Below are 18,985 nucleotides of genomic sequence, written 5' to 3' on the forward strand. Positions count from 1 at the left end.
ATGAAGTTGAAATGAAAATACCGAAAAATGCCATGTCAAGTGAATTACATTACATCTTAACTCTTTCAGCATTCATCTTTGTTTTAAATAAATGTTGGAAAAAGCCTTTATCAAAGTTGGTTCTTATTTCACTCATGCAATTTCATCAGGTTTTCAGTGGTTGACACCTTAATAATGACAATACTTAATAATAGTAAACAGTTCTTGTACAGCGCATATCACGGTATGATTATAACTTTGTATGCGCTGCAAAAGGACATGGATATGATTACCCTGGCTTTAGCTTGGCAGCCGTAGTTACAAGAAATAAATTCCTACCAGGTGCCCACTTACCTCACCTGGGTCAAGTGCAGCACAATGTGGATAAATTTCTTGCTGAAGGAAAATATGCCATGGCTGGGATTTTGACCCTCAGCTTCAAAGTCCAAAAACTAATCCACTGGGCCACAATGCTCCATCCTTTTCACCTCTTTGACTGACCATTTCAAACCCCTCATCCGTCATATGGCTTTATTTTATCAAACATGGAATTTTAATTTTCTAAACAATCCATCTACATATCAAAACTTCTCTGCCACTTTCACTTTAAAAAATAACAAGTTTATAATTTCAAATTAAATTGCATAATCAAATATTCACGACATGAGTCAAGGCTCACGCCTATTGTATTACGTAGCATGGAAAGATTTTGGAGTTGGCACCAGTAGATTGTCCTGGTAAGAAACCTCTTTCATTTTTCCTATTTTAGAATGAAATAAAAAAAAAATTATAGGCAGGTCTAGTAATGTCAAAGAATAGGATAAATTCCTTGTTTTTGAAAAATGTATGTAATTGATAATGGATTTTTATGGGAAATCCAACTGTTTTGAATATTCACTATACAGCCATACACCCAGCATGTCAAGGCTCCGTGATGTAAGACAATGACGAAAATATTAATAAAATATCATCACAGATTCCTCAAGGCTAGGGGGAGGCAGCACCCATGGGAATGAGGGAGGGTCATTTATCAATTATTTTAGTGTGATCTGCTTGGATGACTTGGGTGAAAGTAGCAACCACTTTTGAGTGCAAATAATTTAGTACCCTAAAACCCAGGATTTATGGTGTTAATGAGACTGATATTAAAAAAACATTTCTTCTTTTATGGGGAAATTTGCGTATGGAAGGTTTGAGTTCGACTATACCACAAATCAGTAACTTAACAAGTGAAACGCCTCCGGCAGTCTCGCCTGCATTACACAATTCAATATAGCAACAGTGCTGACTTTGAAAACAGCTACGGAATACTTATTCACAAAAGAAAACACTCATATGAGGATAAAATACTATGTCCATTGACCCAATGTTGGGTGACCCAACATGACCTTTGACCGTAATCAGGTGATTTAGACATGTGCAAAACATACTTGATAATCCTTATGTCTAGGTTTGATGAACTACATGTGTAAATCCACAAATTTGCTAAGTTAAGATGCCAATCAACAAATACCCCCAACATGGCCAATGTTCCTTGACCTTAAATACCTTTGATCTTGGTAATGTGACCTGAAACGCACACAGGATATTCAGGGATACACGGTTTCTTACAATGTACGTCCAAGTCTCATGAAATAGATCCATCTACTTTTACAGTTATGACAATTCCACAAATACCCCCAACATGGTCAGAGTTTGAGGACCCTAAGTGACCTTTGACCTTGATCATGTGACATGAAACTCAGGCAGGATGTTCAGTAATACTTGATTACCCTTACGTCCAAGTTGATGACATTTCAAAAACTTAACCTTGTTGACGACACCGCCTCCGATAAAAAACAGTGCCTATAGACTGCTCTGCTATGCAGGTAACACAAAAATAAAATTAATAAATCTTGATATCTAACTTTCTTAATCCATAATACTTCACCAATATTTTTATCATTATTTTCCTGGGGTGGTATTCTGAGGGCATATTATCGTGCGCATTATGACCTTTACATGACCTTTGATGACATGGACAGTTGACCCTTGACCTGAAGTTAATGTAATGTAAATATTGTTAATTTTTGATAATTGATAATGAAGATATATGATTGATAATATGATTTTACAAAATGCCGTCTAGATGACGTCATGATGAACTTTTGACCTTGGGCCGTATTCTGAAAATTGTCTTAACTTTTCTTGTAACTTTCACTGAGCGCGTATGATGTCAGAGATATGATAATGCGTAAATGTATAATTGGCGCATATTATGTCTGTGCGCAAGATAAAATATCGAGTTACAAGCTATTCCGAAAATTATCTTATCTTTACGTTCTCTTATCTTCCTTGGAAAGTACAATAAAATTTACAAGAGGTGGGGGGCTATTGTAACTTATTGTTTCATGCGATATTTGCCCGTCTGCAATAATTATTTCTTGCTGCATCTCGCAAGAACATCATGTTTTACAAAAGGAGACATTCAAAAGACATTATAATGACGGATTGGTAGACTTTTCAGCAATTACAAATTGGTGTTCGAGATGATGAATCTTTTCAGAGAAAATATATCTTTGAGAAGAGCCATGTGTATTTTTAGCACAGAAGCGCACAAGCATAAGCGTCGGGGGAGCAAGGAAATTACGCCTCATATCAACAATGCGCTTCATTATTTTTAAGAAGAGATGCTTCTATTGGTTGGCCTAAGCATATAACAAGCTTAATAATTGGTTGATGACAGAATATTGGGCGTGTCAGAGATAAAATAGGGGACGTCCTTACAGAGATAAGACAATTTTCAGAATACCAATTTAAGAGAATTTTAGCGCGCTGTTATCTTGCTGACTTACAAGAAAAGTTAAGAGAAAAGTTAAGACAATTTTCAGAATACCACCCCTTGAACTTGTTTTATACACATGTCATAAGTCCCCATAACTGATGATAATTTGACGAAAGTTGTTGATGTAGATTTGGAGATTTTGTGCCAACAAGAAAAGGGCGGAAAAATAAAAATATATAATATTAAAGAAAGAAATGAATAATAAAAAAGAAAATTCGTAAGATATTAATAATTAAATTAACTAATAAACTTAAAATAGGGTGGGGATTATTGTATCTCCAGGACGTTCATTTCAGTAATATTGCTATGTGAATAAGCACAAAATGTTGAATTGAAAATGAAGAAAAAATTTATAGTTATTGAGAGACTGAGAGTAACACCTTAACATTATTCCTATAGAATTAGGAATTATTTCATGAGCTTTTTCTTGACTAATATTGTCTTTGAAATGATGCTTGTATATGATGCAATATTGACATGGCGAAAAAAAGATTGGAGTATTCATATTGTCATTTCATTTGTTTCAAAAGAAATCTATGTAAAGATGCGCAAGCGTATAATTAACGCAATCTTGCTCCTAGGCTTTGCCAAACCTGTCCTAGCGGAATTGATTTCCAAAGCTTGAATGAGATGAGAGAGCTATAAAACCAAATTTCTCACTGGATATTGCTTCAAAAATAGGTGTATCTTTGACTTTAGAGATAAAATAACCTGGTAAAGGCACTCTAGGCGACACCGCAATACTTACCCGTGTTAAGAAACTGGGACTCCACTCACGCGCATTTGGGCCGCCCTAGCTTAGAACTAAGCTTTCTTTCCGTAAAAGAAAATTATTCTTATGATTAAATAAATATTAATTAATACATGAATACTGTTAAATCGGTACTCACCGGTTCTCTTCTTGAATTTTCTGCCAATTTCCCACGCTGCTGGCTGCAATTCCGCGGTAAATTTCGTCGCCATAGAGAGCTGTTCATGCAACGTTATTTATAAATGGAGCGCCCTTTACGAGAGTTGTTAATGCCGCGGAGAAATCGTTAGGCATTTTGGCCTGTGTTCAAGGCGTAGCTGTTCTATTTTTTTTATAAAATTATGTGTGAGATCGAAATCTCAGCGAGTAAACACTCTTCCAATATGGAAGAGTGTATACTCGCTGTGATATGATCCCGATAGGGAGGCGCAACACCCCCACCCACATGGGCGCAAACCCCAGGGCCGGGGGACATGTCCCCTCACCCAAAATAGTAGGGGGCACATTATGAAATGTCCCCCTACTATTTTTGGTCATGTCGTTCAAATTCGAAATGTATTTTGGAAGAGACGATCTTACTTTTGGCATGCCCCCTTTTTTTTGCTTGTTTGCTTGTCAAATTTCTTTTGGTCAAGATGACCTTCTTTAGAGGGTGATAAACCTTCTTTTTTTGTTTGTTTTTTGCTTGTCAAATTTTCCAGCCCCTGGTCCCCCTACCTTTGGGGAGAGATTTCCGCCCTTGCAAGTAGACATATACTCTTGATATTGTTTGCGAATCTGCACGGGCGTCGATCGAGGGCTGGGGATGAGGAAAAGCGGTGAGACGAGAAAAAAAAATAGAACTTAGAAGGGAAAAGGCGACAGAAAAAAAGTGAACGAAAGAAAAATTAATGGAAAATAAAAGGGAAGAGTAAATAGGGAGAAATGTGATGGGTAAAATAAATTATGGGAAAAGAGGACAGAAAAAAAGTGAACGAAAGAAAAATTAATGGAAAATAAAAGGGAGGAGAAAATAGGAGAAATGTGATGGGTAAACAAAATTATGGGGAAAGATTCTGGACGCACTATTCATGTTTTATCATGAAAAGGATAAGTTATTTATCCGCGAGCAGACACTTTTTGATATTGTGATCTGAAACTGGATAATGATTTAAATAGAGAACAATCTGCGTATCTGAATTAACGTGTGTTTTAGATTTCGACCTAGAATTTGGGTATTCTAAGTAACTTTCTTATCATGAAAATCAATAAAGAGAGCGCAAAGCGCGAGCTAAAAATATATGATATAACAAAGGGTGAATTTAAGCTCTGTAATGCAAACACTTTGTGGGAAAATTGTGAATTGTGATGGATCACAGTTAAAAAAGAGCTGATGTATTTTATTTTTATTACTTTGAGTTTTTACATAGGACCGGAACATGCTATGAGGGCATTATGTCATCATATGAAATTGATGACCATCTTCCTATTTCTCTCGCATGGGAGCGCGAAATGTGTTAATTTTATGGCCTGAAAACTGGACATTTAAAGCACTTTGTAATTATGCATAAGAGGCATTATATATCTATCAATGCGAGCAGAAATCGCGAGTCGAAGTTTTTGATAAACTGTCATCAAATTAGTTTGATTTAGAATTAATATTGGGATATACATAACCGACTAATCCAAATGCTATAGCGTGCGGCGCTAGCTGATACGTTTTAACAATCTGACCTGAATAGGGAACTTTTTGAGAACTTTATGGAATACAGGAAAATAATACGTACCTGAAAATTCAAATTTTGCGAGCGCGCAGCGCAAGCAGAAAATGATAATGTTCAGATGATATCACAGACATTTTTACAGAGCACTTTTTAAAAATCAATTTGTAAATGAAACAAAATAATGAAAGTTCAATTTCCCAGCTGAAATATGTTTTGTATAATGACTTCAAAGTTTGATTTTTCAAGCTCCATATTGAGCAAGATATGCAAATACCCTAAAAGACAATAAGGCGCGAAGCGCGAGCGAAAATTTTTTATCCTAACAAATAGATTTAAAAAAAAATTATTTTCAGAGTCTTCCCCTAATGTTATTTCATTTAATCATGTTCCTCCTCTTATGTTTGCCTTTCTTCTTTTTTCCTCTCTTTTCCCTTCCTTTTCTTTTTTCCTTTCTTTTTTTTTCTTTTTTTGCTCCGCCAATAGGGGGGCCCGGGCCCCTCGGCCCCCCTGGATCCGCCTATGTTAGCGGTAGTAGGTATAAATCGCGCTCTAACGCTCTAAAACTGTGTTCTTTATCAAAAAGCTGTCTTTCATATTCATTTTGTTCGCAAAAGAATATAAAGTTAATTTCAATCATTGTATATAGTTATCCTGTTTATGATAAAAATACTTAGAAATTGGGTTAGGTTAGGGTTATCAAATTATCAGGGCAGAAAATATATATTTTTTTTCTCATTTTGCGCGTCGAGCTGGCACTATTTGATCTGTGTTATTATGTTTTTGATGACATTCATTGTATTCACAACAATAATTATTAAACATTGCGCACGCGCCGTGCGCCGCATGAATTATGTAGATCAGGTGAATAACTTACCGCTACACACGAGCAGTTGCTCTATATATTCTATGTAATATAATATATAGAGCAACTGCCCATTTTTAATGGTCCATAATATACCCACTTTCTTCTTTTTTTGGAACGAGTATGAATTTATCTACTGATATACTGAATGTACAATAAAAGTCATTATCATGTATTTCTTGGCATTTCATTTACTTTTTTTACCATAATTATATCACACAGCTGTTCGCATAGGCCTACGCCGTCACAAATAACAAAACAAAATCTCACTTTTTTTCTTTTTTGGTGGGGGATAGATTTTCCATACGCATACGTACAATTTTTCAAATTATTTTTTTCTGCTATTTTCATAATAAACTTTAAATGATTTCGCCTTTGCACTATTATTTTTTTAAAGACAAAATTACATCATCATCATATCATCGTCACCAACTTCATTCTCATCTTTATCACCACTACCACCATCATTATTATCATCATCATCATCATCATCACCGCCACCATCACCACCACTATCATCTTCACCAAGATAAATCCTGCTTTTTTTCCTTCCTATTTTCCTCTTTTTAGAGGGCACACCACCACGCCCCCTTACTGGATATCCGCCTCTAACGTTTGTTGTTGTATATAAGTTGGCGGATGCCTCATGAAATGAAATAATATAAAATAAGGAAAGGGAAACTAATTAGAAAAAGGACTGAGGAGAAGAAAAAAGAAAGCCAAACAAACAAGAAAAAACAATATCAAAATTTTGTTGTAAAGTCTTCTACGTCAGTTTAATAATTATGTTTTCAATGAAATGAGAACATAAAAAAATGAAACAAGTAAGATGGGCTATACATCGTAGCAAAGAAATAGAGGGAAGCTCCGAGACAATAAAAAGGGTGAGAAAAAGAAAAGACTTTGAAATACTCACAACACGAGCATAATAAAAAAAATTGGAATAAGCAAGGACAAGTAGCTGAGGGACACCCCCCCTCTCTCTCTAGTTATTTATGTATCAAACTCGCATACACAAGAATTTCTTACTAATCAAAATATTGCGAGCAAAAAGCACGAGCTGACATTTTTTTAAATATTCAAAACTGATAGAGAGACACATTTTAAACAATTCATGAATCATAATAATTATACAACTAGCTTACCAATCGAATCATTCGATTGCGACAAATGATCTGAGAATTAATGCTTTTAGGAATTCATTAAATTAAAGCAAAGTATCTCAACATTAAAATAATTAAGGCGGGCGCAAGGTATCAGCTACTACACCGATAATTTTTTTTTTGACATTTGAAGTATTTTCGGTAATCATGAAAAAGATCGGATATTTCATGAAAGCTCAAATCCCGAAGAGCGGAATATTTTTATTAATTGACTTTTTAAAAAAATGTTCTAAGCCCCATTTAATATTTGATTATAAGTCGATGCATTAAAAGCTGAAAAAATAAAGTATTTTGTGTTCCTCTATCATAATTGTCTTTCTCTTTAACCCTGGTTCTTTTTTTCTGGGGGGAAGCATTTTGGTTAAAAAAAGAGAGAAAAAAGATAATTGCTGGCTTGTGGACGCCCGGTGTGGACGGTGGTAGGGACACCCCCCCCCCCCCCCGTAGTTACGCCAATATGGGACCAAATGATCCTAAATGTCCGAGGCGAAACTTGTGCAGTCAAACGTTATTTCTGAATAAATTAAAGCTTGCGCTGTTCAACTTCAATCTCTTTCAGCTAAATTTGCGATGAACGCTGCGTTATGAAATATATAATTATCAACATCTGGCGAAAAGAATAACCGACCGATCACCTGACGAGAACGCGTATACGTGATCTGCATATCAGGTCCGATCGAGAGTCAGAAGTGAAGGACAACTGCCAAGAAAATCAGGAAAAAGTCGTCAAAATGTAAGTTCCCCTTCATTTCTTTCAATTTTTTGTTACTTATTGAAGCATTAATGTATCATTAAAGCAAAATTTCAACAAAAGCCTCAAATTTAGCTAGTACTTTTGTTGAAATTACAATAAATTTAGATCCACATAAATCTCTAACCCAATTTTAGCACTGATGTCGCCTATGAGGTCCATACATGTAATGTTTGGACCTCATTGGTACTAGGAGTGGGTAAAGGCGGTATTCGGTAATATCAGAAAGACAGAATACCAATTTGGAGTCAAGATTTTAAGCTTTTTAAAGGTATTTTATCTCACTGATAATATAGATAGTAAAATATTTCATTTTATCTGATAGAAATGGATCTCAGAATACCATTTCTATTATTTTTTTACAACAAACTTAACTTCCCTAAGCCTAACCGTATGCCCTTCCTCTTTTTATTTTATGAAACATTATTGCGATGTGAACAAACACAAAAAGTAACGTGCGGGGCCATGTAAAAACAATACCCACCACAATGTCCGACAATGACAGGTCGATTCTCGAAGTCGAATGTGTAACAGGAATTTTCCTCTCTTCTTTCTCCGCTTGCGCCAAGTCCACCGGTTTCCTACCACTGTCTGAATCATCGTCGGAATCGCTATCTAAGAGCAGTACTTCCTCCTTCTCATCTTCACTCTCGACGTCGCTGTCGTGCACAGAGGACACAGCATCGTCGCGGGATTTCGTGTCATCGTCCGCCATGTTTAGATGTTTTTTTCGGAAATGAAGATAGTCTTGTCGTCTCAACCCAATATGGTCAAAGACTTGTTTTTACAAAGAACTAAAAAAGTAAACTTAGTAACCAAAGCAAAGACGTTTCACAGCACTGAAAATCAATCAAACACCATTGACCAACAGTGACATTTTTCAGCGATATTTTTCTACACTATCATGTTTCATTTTATTTGTTTTTCAAATGAGTTTATTCCGGCCAGGGTAATTCGGGGGTAAGGAGAAAACTTTCGACCAATCACAACAAGCGAGATTAGGGTTGTAGAGAAATGTGTTTCTTTTTAAAAACTTCTTTTCTTTTTTTTTTTTTCTTTTCTTTTCTCTTCCTATTCAGTCGCGGTTCTACGGGGGGGGGGGGCTTGGGGGCTTCAACCCTCGCCTCCCCCATCAGTGTATAAACAATTAAAACTTCTGGAGAAGGTAACAACACAGGTCCCCTATAATGATTGCCAGTTATCGTGACACGAAATACCATACCCCCGAACTGCAATTTTGAGATTGGGCTTATTCGCTCGGTTGTTACGCTTCTACGCTATACAATTGGAAATCATTTTTTGCCGGGGGGGGGGGAGGCAGGATGCAGGCTGGTATCACAGACACCGATTCCCAGCCATAGTCTCCCATTCCCATGATGCCCATTTCAAAAATTTCTCTGCCCCCAGAAGCCCCTCGCTACTTTTAGTCTGGAACCACACCCCCCATCTTTCTTTCCTTCTTTTTTTGATATAGTGGGTTTAAAATTACCGTTTTGTTTTCAATTTTCCCTCGTTAGGTATTGTACTTTGTATGAATAAGTTTTACCATAGCCATATTGTGTCTTTATTGTCTGCACTCGTCACACTCTTTGCCTACTAAGTTGCTTCCTCCATTGTATTGTAACTTTTAGAAATGTATTAATGTTTTTACCTTTGAAAATATATGGCGAATTGAGAATTCATAACAGTAGACCGGAGGAAAGTGAAAGGAAACAGGTCAATTTGCCTGTGAAAATATAGGCCTCTATCCTGATACCGCTCCCGTTTTTTTTTTTCTTTGACACCAAGCAAAAGCGATAGGTCATTGGTTGTATATGTTTTAAGAAAAAAGAACAAAATATCAGATGAAAATCAATACAATTCTTTCATTTTGTTTCAATTACTTTTATTCATGTTCTACATACTGAGGGTAGCTCATCATTGACAATGGTCTCTTAAAATGATACAAATTTCAGAATCAACATTAGGCCTATTTATTTTACTCTTACTGGGCAATACCGAAACAATGCTTCATTTTATTCTGTGTTTTTTTGGGGGGGGGTGGCTTCACTCTCAAAAGTTTGACTTAACGAAGCTGAATTTTTGTGGGGACATTATTTTTACACAACTGATATACAGGTTAGTAATTCAATATATTGCCCTATAACATTAAAGTTTTAATGATATGATCAATTGTAGATTTCACCAAACATCTTATGGCAAACCATATAGGAAAACTTAGATACCGTACATTAGAGTTGATCGTAAATTTGAATAATGGCGATTACAGGGCACAGAACTCGAACTTGGCTTTCAGAAGTGCAGCATGGGTCGAAATCATGCGCATGGTGCGTTTCATCAATATTTCTCTGATAAGTTGGTAATCTAACAACTTTTTACTTGATTTAGATTGACCGAGAACTTCTGTTCCTATGGTAACTGTCGGACAAAACGATCGACAAGACCTTTCATAAAACGGTCCTCTTAAGTCTTCCAAATTCAAACACATTGGGCATGTTGGGTGATTTCAAGTTTGGTGTTGGTATTTGTTGTTGATGCTGGATCAAGGCTGATATAAGCACCAAAGAAGAAAAGAAAAGAATGATATTTAGACTTGGGACAAGACCTCCTGTACCTGGTATTATGCTATCAATATTATTTTTTTTAACTCGATAAGGACTGGTGCTGGAGCTGTAAATGGAAAGCAGTGAAAATTATGCTTCCACCATCAACACCTGCACCAACACCGAACTCGAAATCACCTAATAAATTAAACTTGAACCCCAGGATTTTTCCTCAAACTTGAAATCGACGGCTTCTGCTGGCATCAGCTTCTGATATTCTGCCATTCAATTATAGCTGAGGGCTAAATTACCCTCATATCACCAAAAACATTAATATTCAGAAAAGTGAAGAACAAAAATACCATGGCTGACGCTGACATAACAGCTAGGATAATAATATGCGCTCTTTATAATCTGAAGGTTCCTAGTCCAAACAGGAAAAAGGGTTCGTTAATCCCCCCCCCCAAAGTTGTACCAATCTTTTCAAGGTTCGTTAATAGGCCTAAACACGATATACTATATAGAACAAACGGGTTAGTTATTCGGAAGGTTAAGTTCGTTATTCAGAAGTTTTGTCCTCAAACTATTGATTTTTTTTTATTTCAGAATAACGAAACTTCGGACTGATGACCATTCGCTATAACGAACTTTTGAAATAATGTGACGCTCTGTCCCTTTGGCATGTTATATGGACAAAAGACAGGTTGGAAAAAAAAGGAAAAACAAATTTTGACAAGGTATTGTTGGGTACTTGTTCAAAACAAGTTTCGTGAAACATGGCCTTGATAACTAGTAAAATAAAGAGAAATTCAAACTTTCTTTTCCTCCTTTTTTACACCCAAAAGTAAGAAAAAAAATCAAGTTTTCGTTTTGACCACTGACCAACAATATTCCTTGTTTAAGGGTCCTAACCCCTCACTCAAGCCATTGCCATCCCATTTTTTGTGTACCCCCCCCCCTTCCTCAACCGCCCTCATTCCTCCCATTCTGCACTGCTTGTATAATTTAGAACCATCGCGTCTTTGGCATGTTTGGTAGTTCCTGCGTGGGATCGTTAGGCTGATGCTCCATTCTGCGGCGACTCGGTTGTCGACTTTTGTGTGGGCTTTATTGGTTTGCCACCGCTCTTGATCCTCTGAGCTTCAAGACGCTGCAGTCTTCGAGTAACCTTCCGTTTAACCTGTTCGAGGGTCAGGGGTTGGTCACTTGTGTTTAGAACCTCGGCGGATGAGGAATACTCGCTGACATCCATTTCATCTCTGCAGAACCAACAAAATATTCGCATTATATTCGACGTGTAAAAATAAAATTCATTCGATCACTCATCCACCATTGAACACCAAGGCATCCACAAATAACGTAAGAAGCAAGGTAACCTTATAAATCAACTAAAGTCAACAAATCAGAAACACCTCATCAAACATTCAGTTAGAAAGGTTTACAACCAGTCATCCAATGACCTACCAAGGAATCTCTATATTAATCAATCAATTGTTGATACATTTTCAAAATAAATATATAACTTATGTAATTAGTTTCAACTTATTCACATTATAATCAACCAATCTCTAGGATTATTCATCAGTCTGATACCAACATGATCAACCTACCACTCTATCCCTTCCTGATTTCTTGCAAGAATTTGTGATCGATCATAACATATTTCATTAGAATTCTCATGACTATTACCTGATTGTTGGAGGGTTAATAGTGACCTCGACAGTCGGAACGGGTATGCGTCTTGGCATGATCACACTTCCTGCTGCCTTTGGACCGTCTTGTTGGTTGCCACCTTGTTTATCTTCAGCTTTAGGTACAATCGATCTCTGTAAGGCATGATTATAACGTCAATAATGATGCGATTAAAAGGACAATAAAATCTGATTTAACTGGGCCATCTGTAATCCAAGCTACATGAAGGGAAGTTACAAATAGCAGTTCGCGGTTCGGGCCCAGGGTACATTTCTTCATAAAAGGACTTGTTGGACGTTTTATCTGACAAGTCCTGATATATCCGACACTTACTATAGGAACTGTGCTTCTCGCCAATCAAAATCAAGGGTCTGTCAATTTCTGACAAAGATCTGACAAGGATCAGACGAAAAATGTTCATTAAATGCGCTCATGGTCAAGTCTTTCGGACGCAGACGTCACAGGTCAGTCTCAAAGGTCAATCTCATACGTACATAATTATGTAAAGACTCAATCACGGGCGCACGGAAGCTGCTGTTGAATGGTCATACATGAGCTGACGAGATAATGTTTCCCTTTTGCCAAAGAAATTATAATGAAGATGCTACACAATCATTGTCGATTGAAAAAGAATGGAAGTAACTGAAAAAAAACAAATCAATAAAACAGTGATATATGATGTTTTTTCGTTCGTGATACTTTTTTTTCGTAGTAAAAGAGTAAGAACAAATAATGATGCACACCTTGTGTTCTCTGCATTTGTCGATTAGCAACAGATCATTCATGGTTTGTTCAATGAGTCCTAGGTAGGCCATGGCATCGAACTCGGTAATACCATCCCTAGCTCCTAGCCGCTTCATGACGCCCGTTTGGTCGCAGCCCAGTTTTCGGACAGTGCTCGCCACTGCAGACATTAAGCGATGGAGTCGCTTTGAAACCTTCTTCACGTTTCCTTCGAAACGGTTAGCTGACTTGGTGACAGAATTAGCATTCGCCTGATCAAAAGATAATTAATGCAAAAATTCACACATTCATAATGAATAACTTATTCATGTAGTTTGTAATGAAATTGAAAACATATCAATTTGATGCAGGTAAAATTCGTTGTAGCCTTATACCGACAAACAGCTGGAGTAATCTATGTGCCCGATTTCTATAACTTTATATCCCCCCTCCCCATCATATTCGATTTGGAGGGAAGAGGAGGTGAAGTATATAAACAGGAGAATTTGCAGTGTTCATCTATCAAAAATCTTGTGTCGCGCCAATGAAACTGACTCCTTTGGCCTTTTCATACAACTGTTGCTACCATATAGCAACTACCATCACAGCAGCCAATCACAATTAAGGCTCCCACAGCAGTTACCATAATGGCAATTAAAGTATTCATGAAACGCCGGCCGCAGACCGAGCAAAATGTAATGCGTTATAGGTCGGCTTGGAGTCAGTTTCGTTGGTATGACTGCGACTTATGGATATAGGGATTGATTCTTCACCTCCAATTGCTTCATTATGTTAAGCCTCTCTCCTTCTAAGGCCATCCCTTGACTCTTGAAACCCTTCATATCATTCTCGATTTTCTTGATCTCCTCTTGGAGAAGTTCGATGTCATCGTTGACCTCGTTGACATAGTTGAAGAGAGCGAAATTGAGTCCTTCTCGGTAGATGAAACGGCGGACGAGTTTATCGAGGTCGGCTTCACCCGTCGCTGATCGGAGCCGAATGAAAGACAGCTCCAAGGTATTGAGGTTTGTCTCCTCTGGATCTACCTGTCCATGCTCTGGGAGAGGGAGTAAGAAGGTCGTATAATCGGTGGTTTTATTTTATTCATTCATTCATTCAATCATTCCTTCAATCATTCCTTCATTCATTTATTCGTTCGTTCATTCATTCAATCAATCATTCATTCGTTCATTCGTTTGTTCGTTAGTACATTTTTTTGTTCATTCATAAATTCAATAAGTCATTCGTAAATTTATGTATGCATTAATAATTTGATTAATTCATTATTTATTTATTTCGGTTTTGTTTTACCCAGGGTAACCCCATCAGTAGACTAAGAACTGTTTTTCTTGGGGCCCTGCATACAAGTAACAAATACATATGTATAATAAATACAAACAATGAAAAAGTATTAAACAAGGAAACATGTTCAAAGAGACAAGCAACCTGCAGGACATACACAGAGACATACTGAAATACATGTGTGTATGTAGAACAAAAGTCAACATATATATTGTGCATATTATGAACATCCATATCAGTATATATTCCCTATATGTTTATTGATTAATTTTTTGTTCACTGAACTGATTAGTTTACTCTTTCATTCATAAATTCATCTTTCATCTATTCTTTCGTTGAAATAAATCTTGCGGATTGAGGTTAAAGTGCATCAGAAGTAAAAAGCAAACCATGTGCTATATCTCGTCCAACCTTATTCTAGAACAAGCCAAGGGCGTCGGCTGGGGGTGCACGTGCACCCTCCCACTGAGGCAGAGGAGGACCGACACCATGGACACTGGCAAATAAAACGAAATTTTTACCCCTTCTGCTTTCAACAGCAGATTTTCCAAACTTTAGTTCCACCTCCCAAAGATGTGCACCCCATACCACTTTAATAGTTCCACCTCCCCAGGATGTGTACCTCCCCAAACCAGCCCACGCCCTTGCAAGACTGCTCCGTATCCCTATATACATATTTATAACATTTATATCACATAATCTCCCCTGTCTCAAATTTAAAAAGATACCACTCATCATTTTTGTATGAATGTATTTATACCTCTTTCATATCACATATACTGTACTACTAAATATGATTTTTTTTTCACTACGAATCATAATTATTTGATTATGATCATAATAATCCGGGAACCCGGCAATGATGATGATATATCTCACTTTGTTTTCTTCTTTGAACCTCTTCATTAGTAGCCTTGAGATGTTCAGTCCTATCCTGAGCCTTGACATTCATGAAGGCTTTCAGCTTCTCTTCATGGTCCACGATTCGCTGAAGACCTTTGACCTCCATGTTGAACATATTCTGATCCTTTTCGAGCCTCTCACGAAGAGCTGCCATTTTGTTGTGGGCTTCATCTCTACAAAGTCAATTACAAATCCAGTGATCTAGAATGAGTACTGCAAATTGACTCAGTGAGTAAAGTTGTTTAAAATTGTTGAATATTTTTTTGTGGTAACTTATAGCCATTAAAAATATAGTTATGTTGACAAAATGGATTATGTCGGCATCATATCTCAAACTAAGCTTTAAACCAATCAGATCTTGATCTGATTGGCCAACCAAAAAGATTCTAACATGATGGTGCGATTTGTCAATGTTTGATGTTCGAACTCCGAAGAGGCATCCTACAAGATTTTTAATCTGAAAGGACAATATAGAAAACGAAAATTTACTTTCCTAATTTTATGTTTACCAAAAGTATTCATGATTTTTTCTTCAATGCACAAAGTGCTTTTTTACCTTGAATCGTATGCTGATGTAGATTGTTGGATGATTTCATTCATCTCGACCTTGAGGTCATTTTGGTCAGAGCACATCTTTCGGTAGAGAGCATCGTACAACCTCCGTTCCCGTCTCAGTTCTTCGATTCTCTCTCGTAGGTCACTGTTCTTTCGGAGTGCCTTGTTGAAAGTCACTGTGGACTAATGATAATCAAACACTGACTTTGTAGCCTTTATTTTTATGTAAGCCAATTGATTATAATAAGCGATAAATATTTTTTAGTAGCCTTTTTATGCATTTACAATAAAACCAAAACATAGGTCCTTCAGCCAAATTTATATGAATACCCCCCCCCCCTCCATTATTCTCTCTCTATTTTGAAAAAGGGGGGGATCTTTACTTTGAACATTGACCGAGTGCCACACTAGGGCACATTAAAATGTGTCACTATGCACCTCTCTGGTCTATGGGTACTTTCAGACCAGTCGGATATTTTCATAACCCGAGGATTTTAGACAATCACATGCGCCTGTGATTTGTATGTGCAATGATGCAATTGGAAATGACTCTGAGACCACTGAAACCATGCTGAAACACTATGATTCGGTAGAGGATATAAAAATTTAAGTGGGGGGGGGGATTTTTTTATGCAGATACAAAAAGATCCATCGAACGTGTTCGGGGAATGAGGGGTGGGAGGGGATCCTTATGATCTGACTTTCCTGAACTTACTCGGTATAGTCTGTTTTCCATGACTCTTGTTCGTTTGGTGGTAATAAGTTGATAGCGATTCATCTCTGATCGGCCTTTAGTCTCCATACGGTACTTTCTCATGGCTTCTCCTATCACTCGTGTCTACAATATCACAACAAAATGAAGTACCTTGAGTAGGGAGGACTACTTCACTTTTCTTCTTTTTTTATAAAACATTCCCTTGTATAGAAGCACCCAGTACAGTGGAAACACATGCATTTACAATATAACTTCGGAAACTCGATGTCAGTATTAATGATGAAATAATGAATGCATGAAATTATGAAAAAACAGATATAAAGAAAAAGAAAAGAAAGATCTAAAGAAATGCAGGAAAAAAGAAAGAAAGAAAGAAAGAAAGAAAGAAAAAAAAACGGTGACTAATATATATGTTGCTATCGTATATTTTTATTACCTGTTTATCCAATACACGGATCTCCTCCTTCTCATTGACGCAGAGTGTTTTATACTCGATGTAATTCTGCAGGAGTGTTTTCATTAGCCCTTCATCAATGGCATCCTTTCCACAAACCCTGGTACTGTTAGCAAGACGCAGGTCCGTATCCATCTCCGATCGCTCATTCTTCAAGGATTCGATATGACCACTTTAAAAAAAGACAGTTTTCTGAGTATTATATCAAAATATATCACAAAATTTGATTTTTATGATAAAAATATCAAAATGTTCTGATCGCTCGCAATTATCCCGATACACCTTATCTCGCCCCCTCAACATTTTTGGCCCAAGTTTCGATTCTGAATTCACCCATCGACGGAACCTCTCTAGCCCCCACCCCATGACACGTCATGGACCTGCAGTCTGGAATATTAATTTTTCATTGCATTATAATACTAGGTTTTTACAGGAGGCATAATGACTTATTAATCTATCGTTATGGCATCCGAGCAGATGAGGTTTGTGGTTTGAAAATCGCTAAAACGATAACTTGGAGACGTTTATAAGCATTATTGTTCTTTGAAAACTGAAAATATGACCTATGGTTAAAAGAGGGGCAGACATAATGCTATGGCAGACCACACTGTCTCATTTTTTTTACCGACATAATAATCGCCATAAAATTATTGCCTATAATGCTCCACTTTTAACAGGGGGTGGGCGACGTAACCCAAACGAATCTCAGTTCTAATCTCAACACCACCATTTCATGAAAAAAAGTACCGTAATTAACGATTACCATGAACGTTAATTGTCTTCTCCTCCCCCTTCTAATTCCTTTCCTTTTCTCCTCAAACTAAAAATCTTTTAGAAGATCTATTCTTCTTCTTTTTCTTCTCCTTCTTTTCTTCTCCTCCTTTTCTGCTATCATAACTATTTTCTTCTTATGACTTTGTTGGTTTTTAATCTAGCTAGGTTTCAATCTCTGTAGGCCTAGGAATTATTCAGTCTAGAAATAAGCTCAGCTTATGCCATTCCATTCTAAAATATGAGAATTGAACAAATAAGGGATCCCAGTTTAAATAGATCTATAAAATCTAATATAAAAGAAAAACTATACGTTTGAAGACAAGTCGGCCAAAATATATTTTTCCCATTTGCAAGGTGACAAGCAAAATATGGGGGGGGGTAGGGCTCAATAAGGTCACGACATTATACTTACGAATATAGCCTAGATCTATAATGCTTGGACTATTCATTAATAGGAAATTTCTATTTGACACTCTAAATTGAAAGGAGTAAAATTATTTGGTGAATCGAATCACTTACTTTTGTTTACGGATGATGTTTTGCGACTCTTCAAGATAAGCCCTTCTTTGGTTCTTGAGGATGCGATATTCCCGATGGAGTTTACCAAGTTCCTGCTCTGCTAACACATAGTCCGCCTCAGCATCCCCGTTCATACTTGGGGTTTCCAATCGACGACGGTTCATTGATGCAGTTACCGCCATCTTAGACCAATTTATTGATGTCAATCCTATATTGGCCTAATAATTTGCAAATTTATTTGCTGAACATGATTTTTAGTTTGTGCTCCATTTTGCGCTGTAAAATAACAATGATCAATCCGAAAATAAGCGCGGTGAATTTAGGGCATTGTTTATATGCGCGCAGTCAAAACAATGAAAGACGCGCTTTGCAGTAGACTTCGCGTTAATATAATTTCCCTATTTGGATTAAAAATGTGTGAATAGTGGTTTATGAAATAGCTATCGAAATAAGATTAATGGAAGACATCTCCTTAATTTAAAAGATGAGAATTTTATGCTCTCAAGGCCTACTCTTAACTTTAGATCAGGACCAATCTCGTGAAATGAAAACGTGAGAGACGAGTAAGGAGAAGAAGAGGATACTACTAGTAAAACAGAGAGAGACAGACAGACAGACAGAGAGAGATAGAAAAAAAGAGGAAAGAAGGAAATTAAGGATAACAAAAGGAAAAATAAGTGGGAAGATAAAAGGGAGGATAAGAATAGAAAATGGGAAAAAAGAAGAGGAAGAATAAGAAAAGGAAGAAGAGGAAGGAAAAGAAGAATAAGAG

At 36.9% G+C, this 18,985-nt stretch overlaps 2 protein-coding genes across 2 annotated transcripts in view; both read right to left on the reverse strand.

Moving 5' to 3' along the window:
- Positions 1–8,776, reverse strand: part of LOC121408851 (nuclear cap-binding protein subunit 3-like) — a 70,186-nt gene extending 61,410 nt beyond the window's left edge. The window contains exon 1 of the mRNA XM_041600525.1: positions 8,518–8,776. Within this exon, the coding sequence (XP_041456459.1) occupies positions 8,518–8,748 (231 nt within the window). The 5' untranslated portion in view covers positions 8,749–8,776. The remainder of the gene's footprint in view (positions 1–8,517) is intronic.
- Positions 8,777–9,561: 785 nt separating this feature from the next.
- Positions 9,562–18,396, reverse strand: LOC121406935 (coiled-coil domain-containing protein 63-like). Its single transcript, XM_041597810.1, has 9 exons — positions 18,214–18,396; positions 16,903–17,092; positions 16,467–16,589; positions 15,753–15,934; positions 15,173–15,369; positions 13,765–14,048; positions 13,012–13,263; positions 12,266–12,402; positions 9,562–11,835 (listed from the first exon to the last, which is right to left on the reverse strand). Exons 1-9 carry the CDS (start codon positions 18,393–18,395, stop codon positions 11,631–11,633), a joined length of 1,752 nt encoding a protein of 583 aa, XP_041453744.1. The 5' UTR covers position 18,396; the 3' UTR covers positions 9,562–11,630.
- Between the last annotated feature and the right edge of the window lie 589 nt (positions 18,397–18,985).

Source organism: Lytechinus variegatus, chromosome 2 (assembly GCF_018143015.1).
Source record: "Lytechinus variegatus isolate NC3 chromosome 2, Lvar_3.0, whole genome shotgun sequence".
NCBI lineage: Eukaryota > Metazoa > Echinodermata > Echinoidea > Temnopleuroida > Toxopneustidae > Lytechinus > Lytechinus variegatus.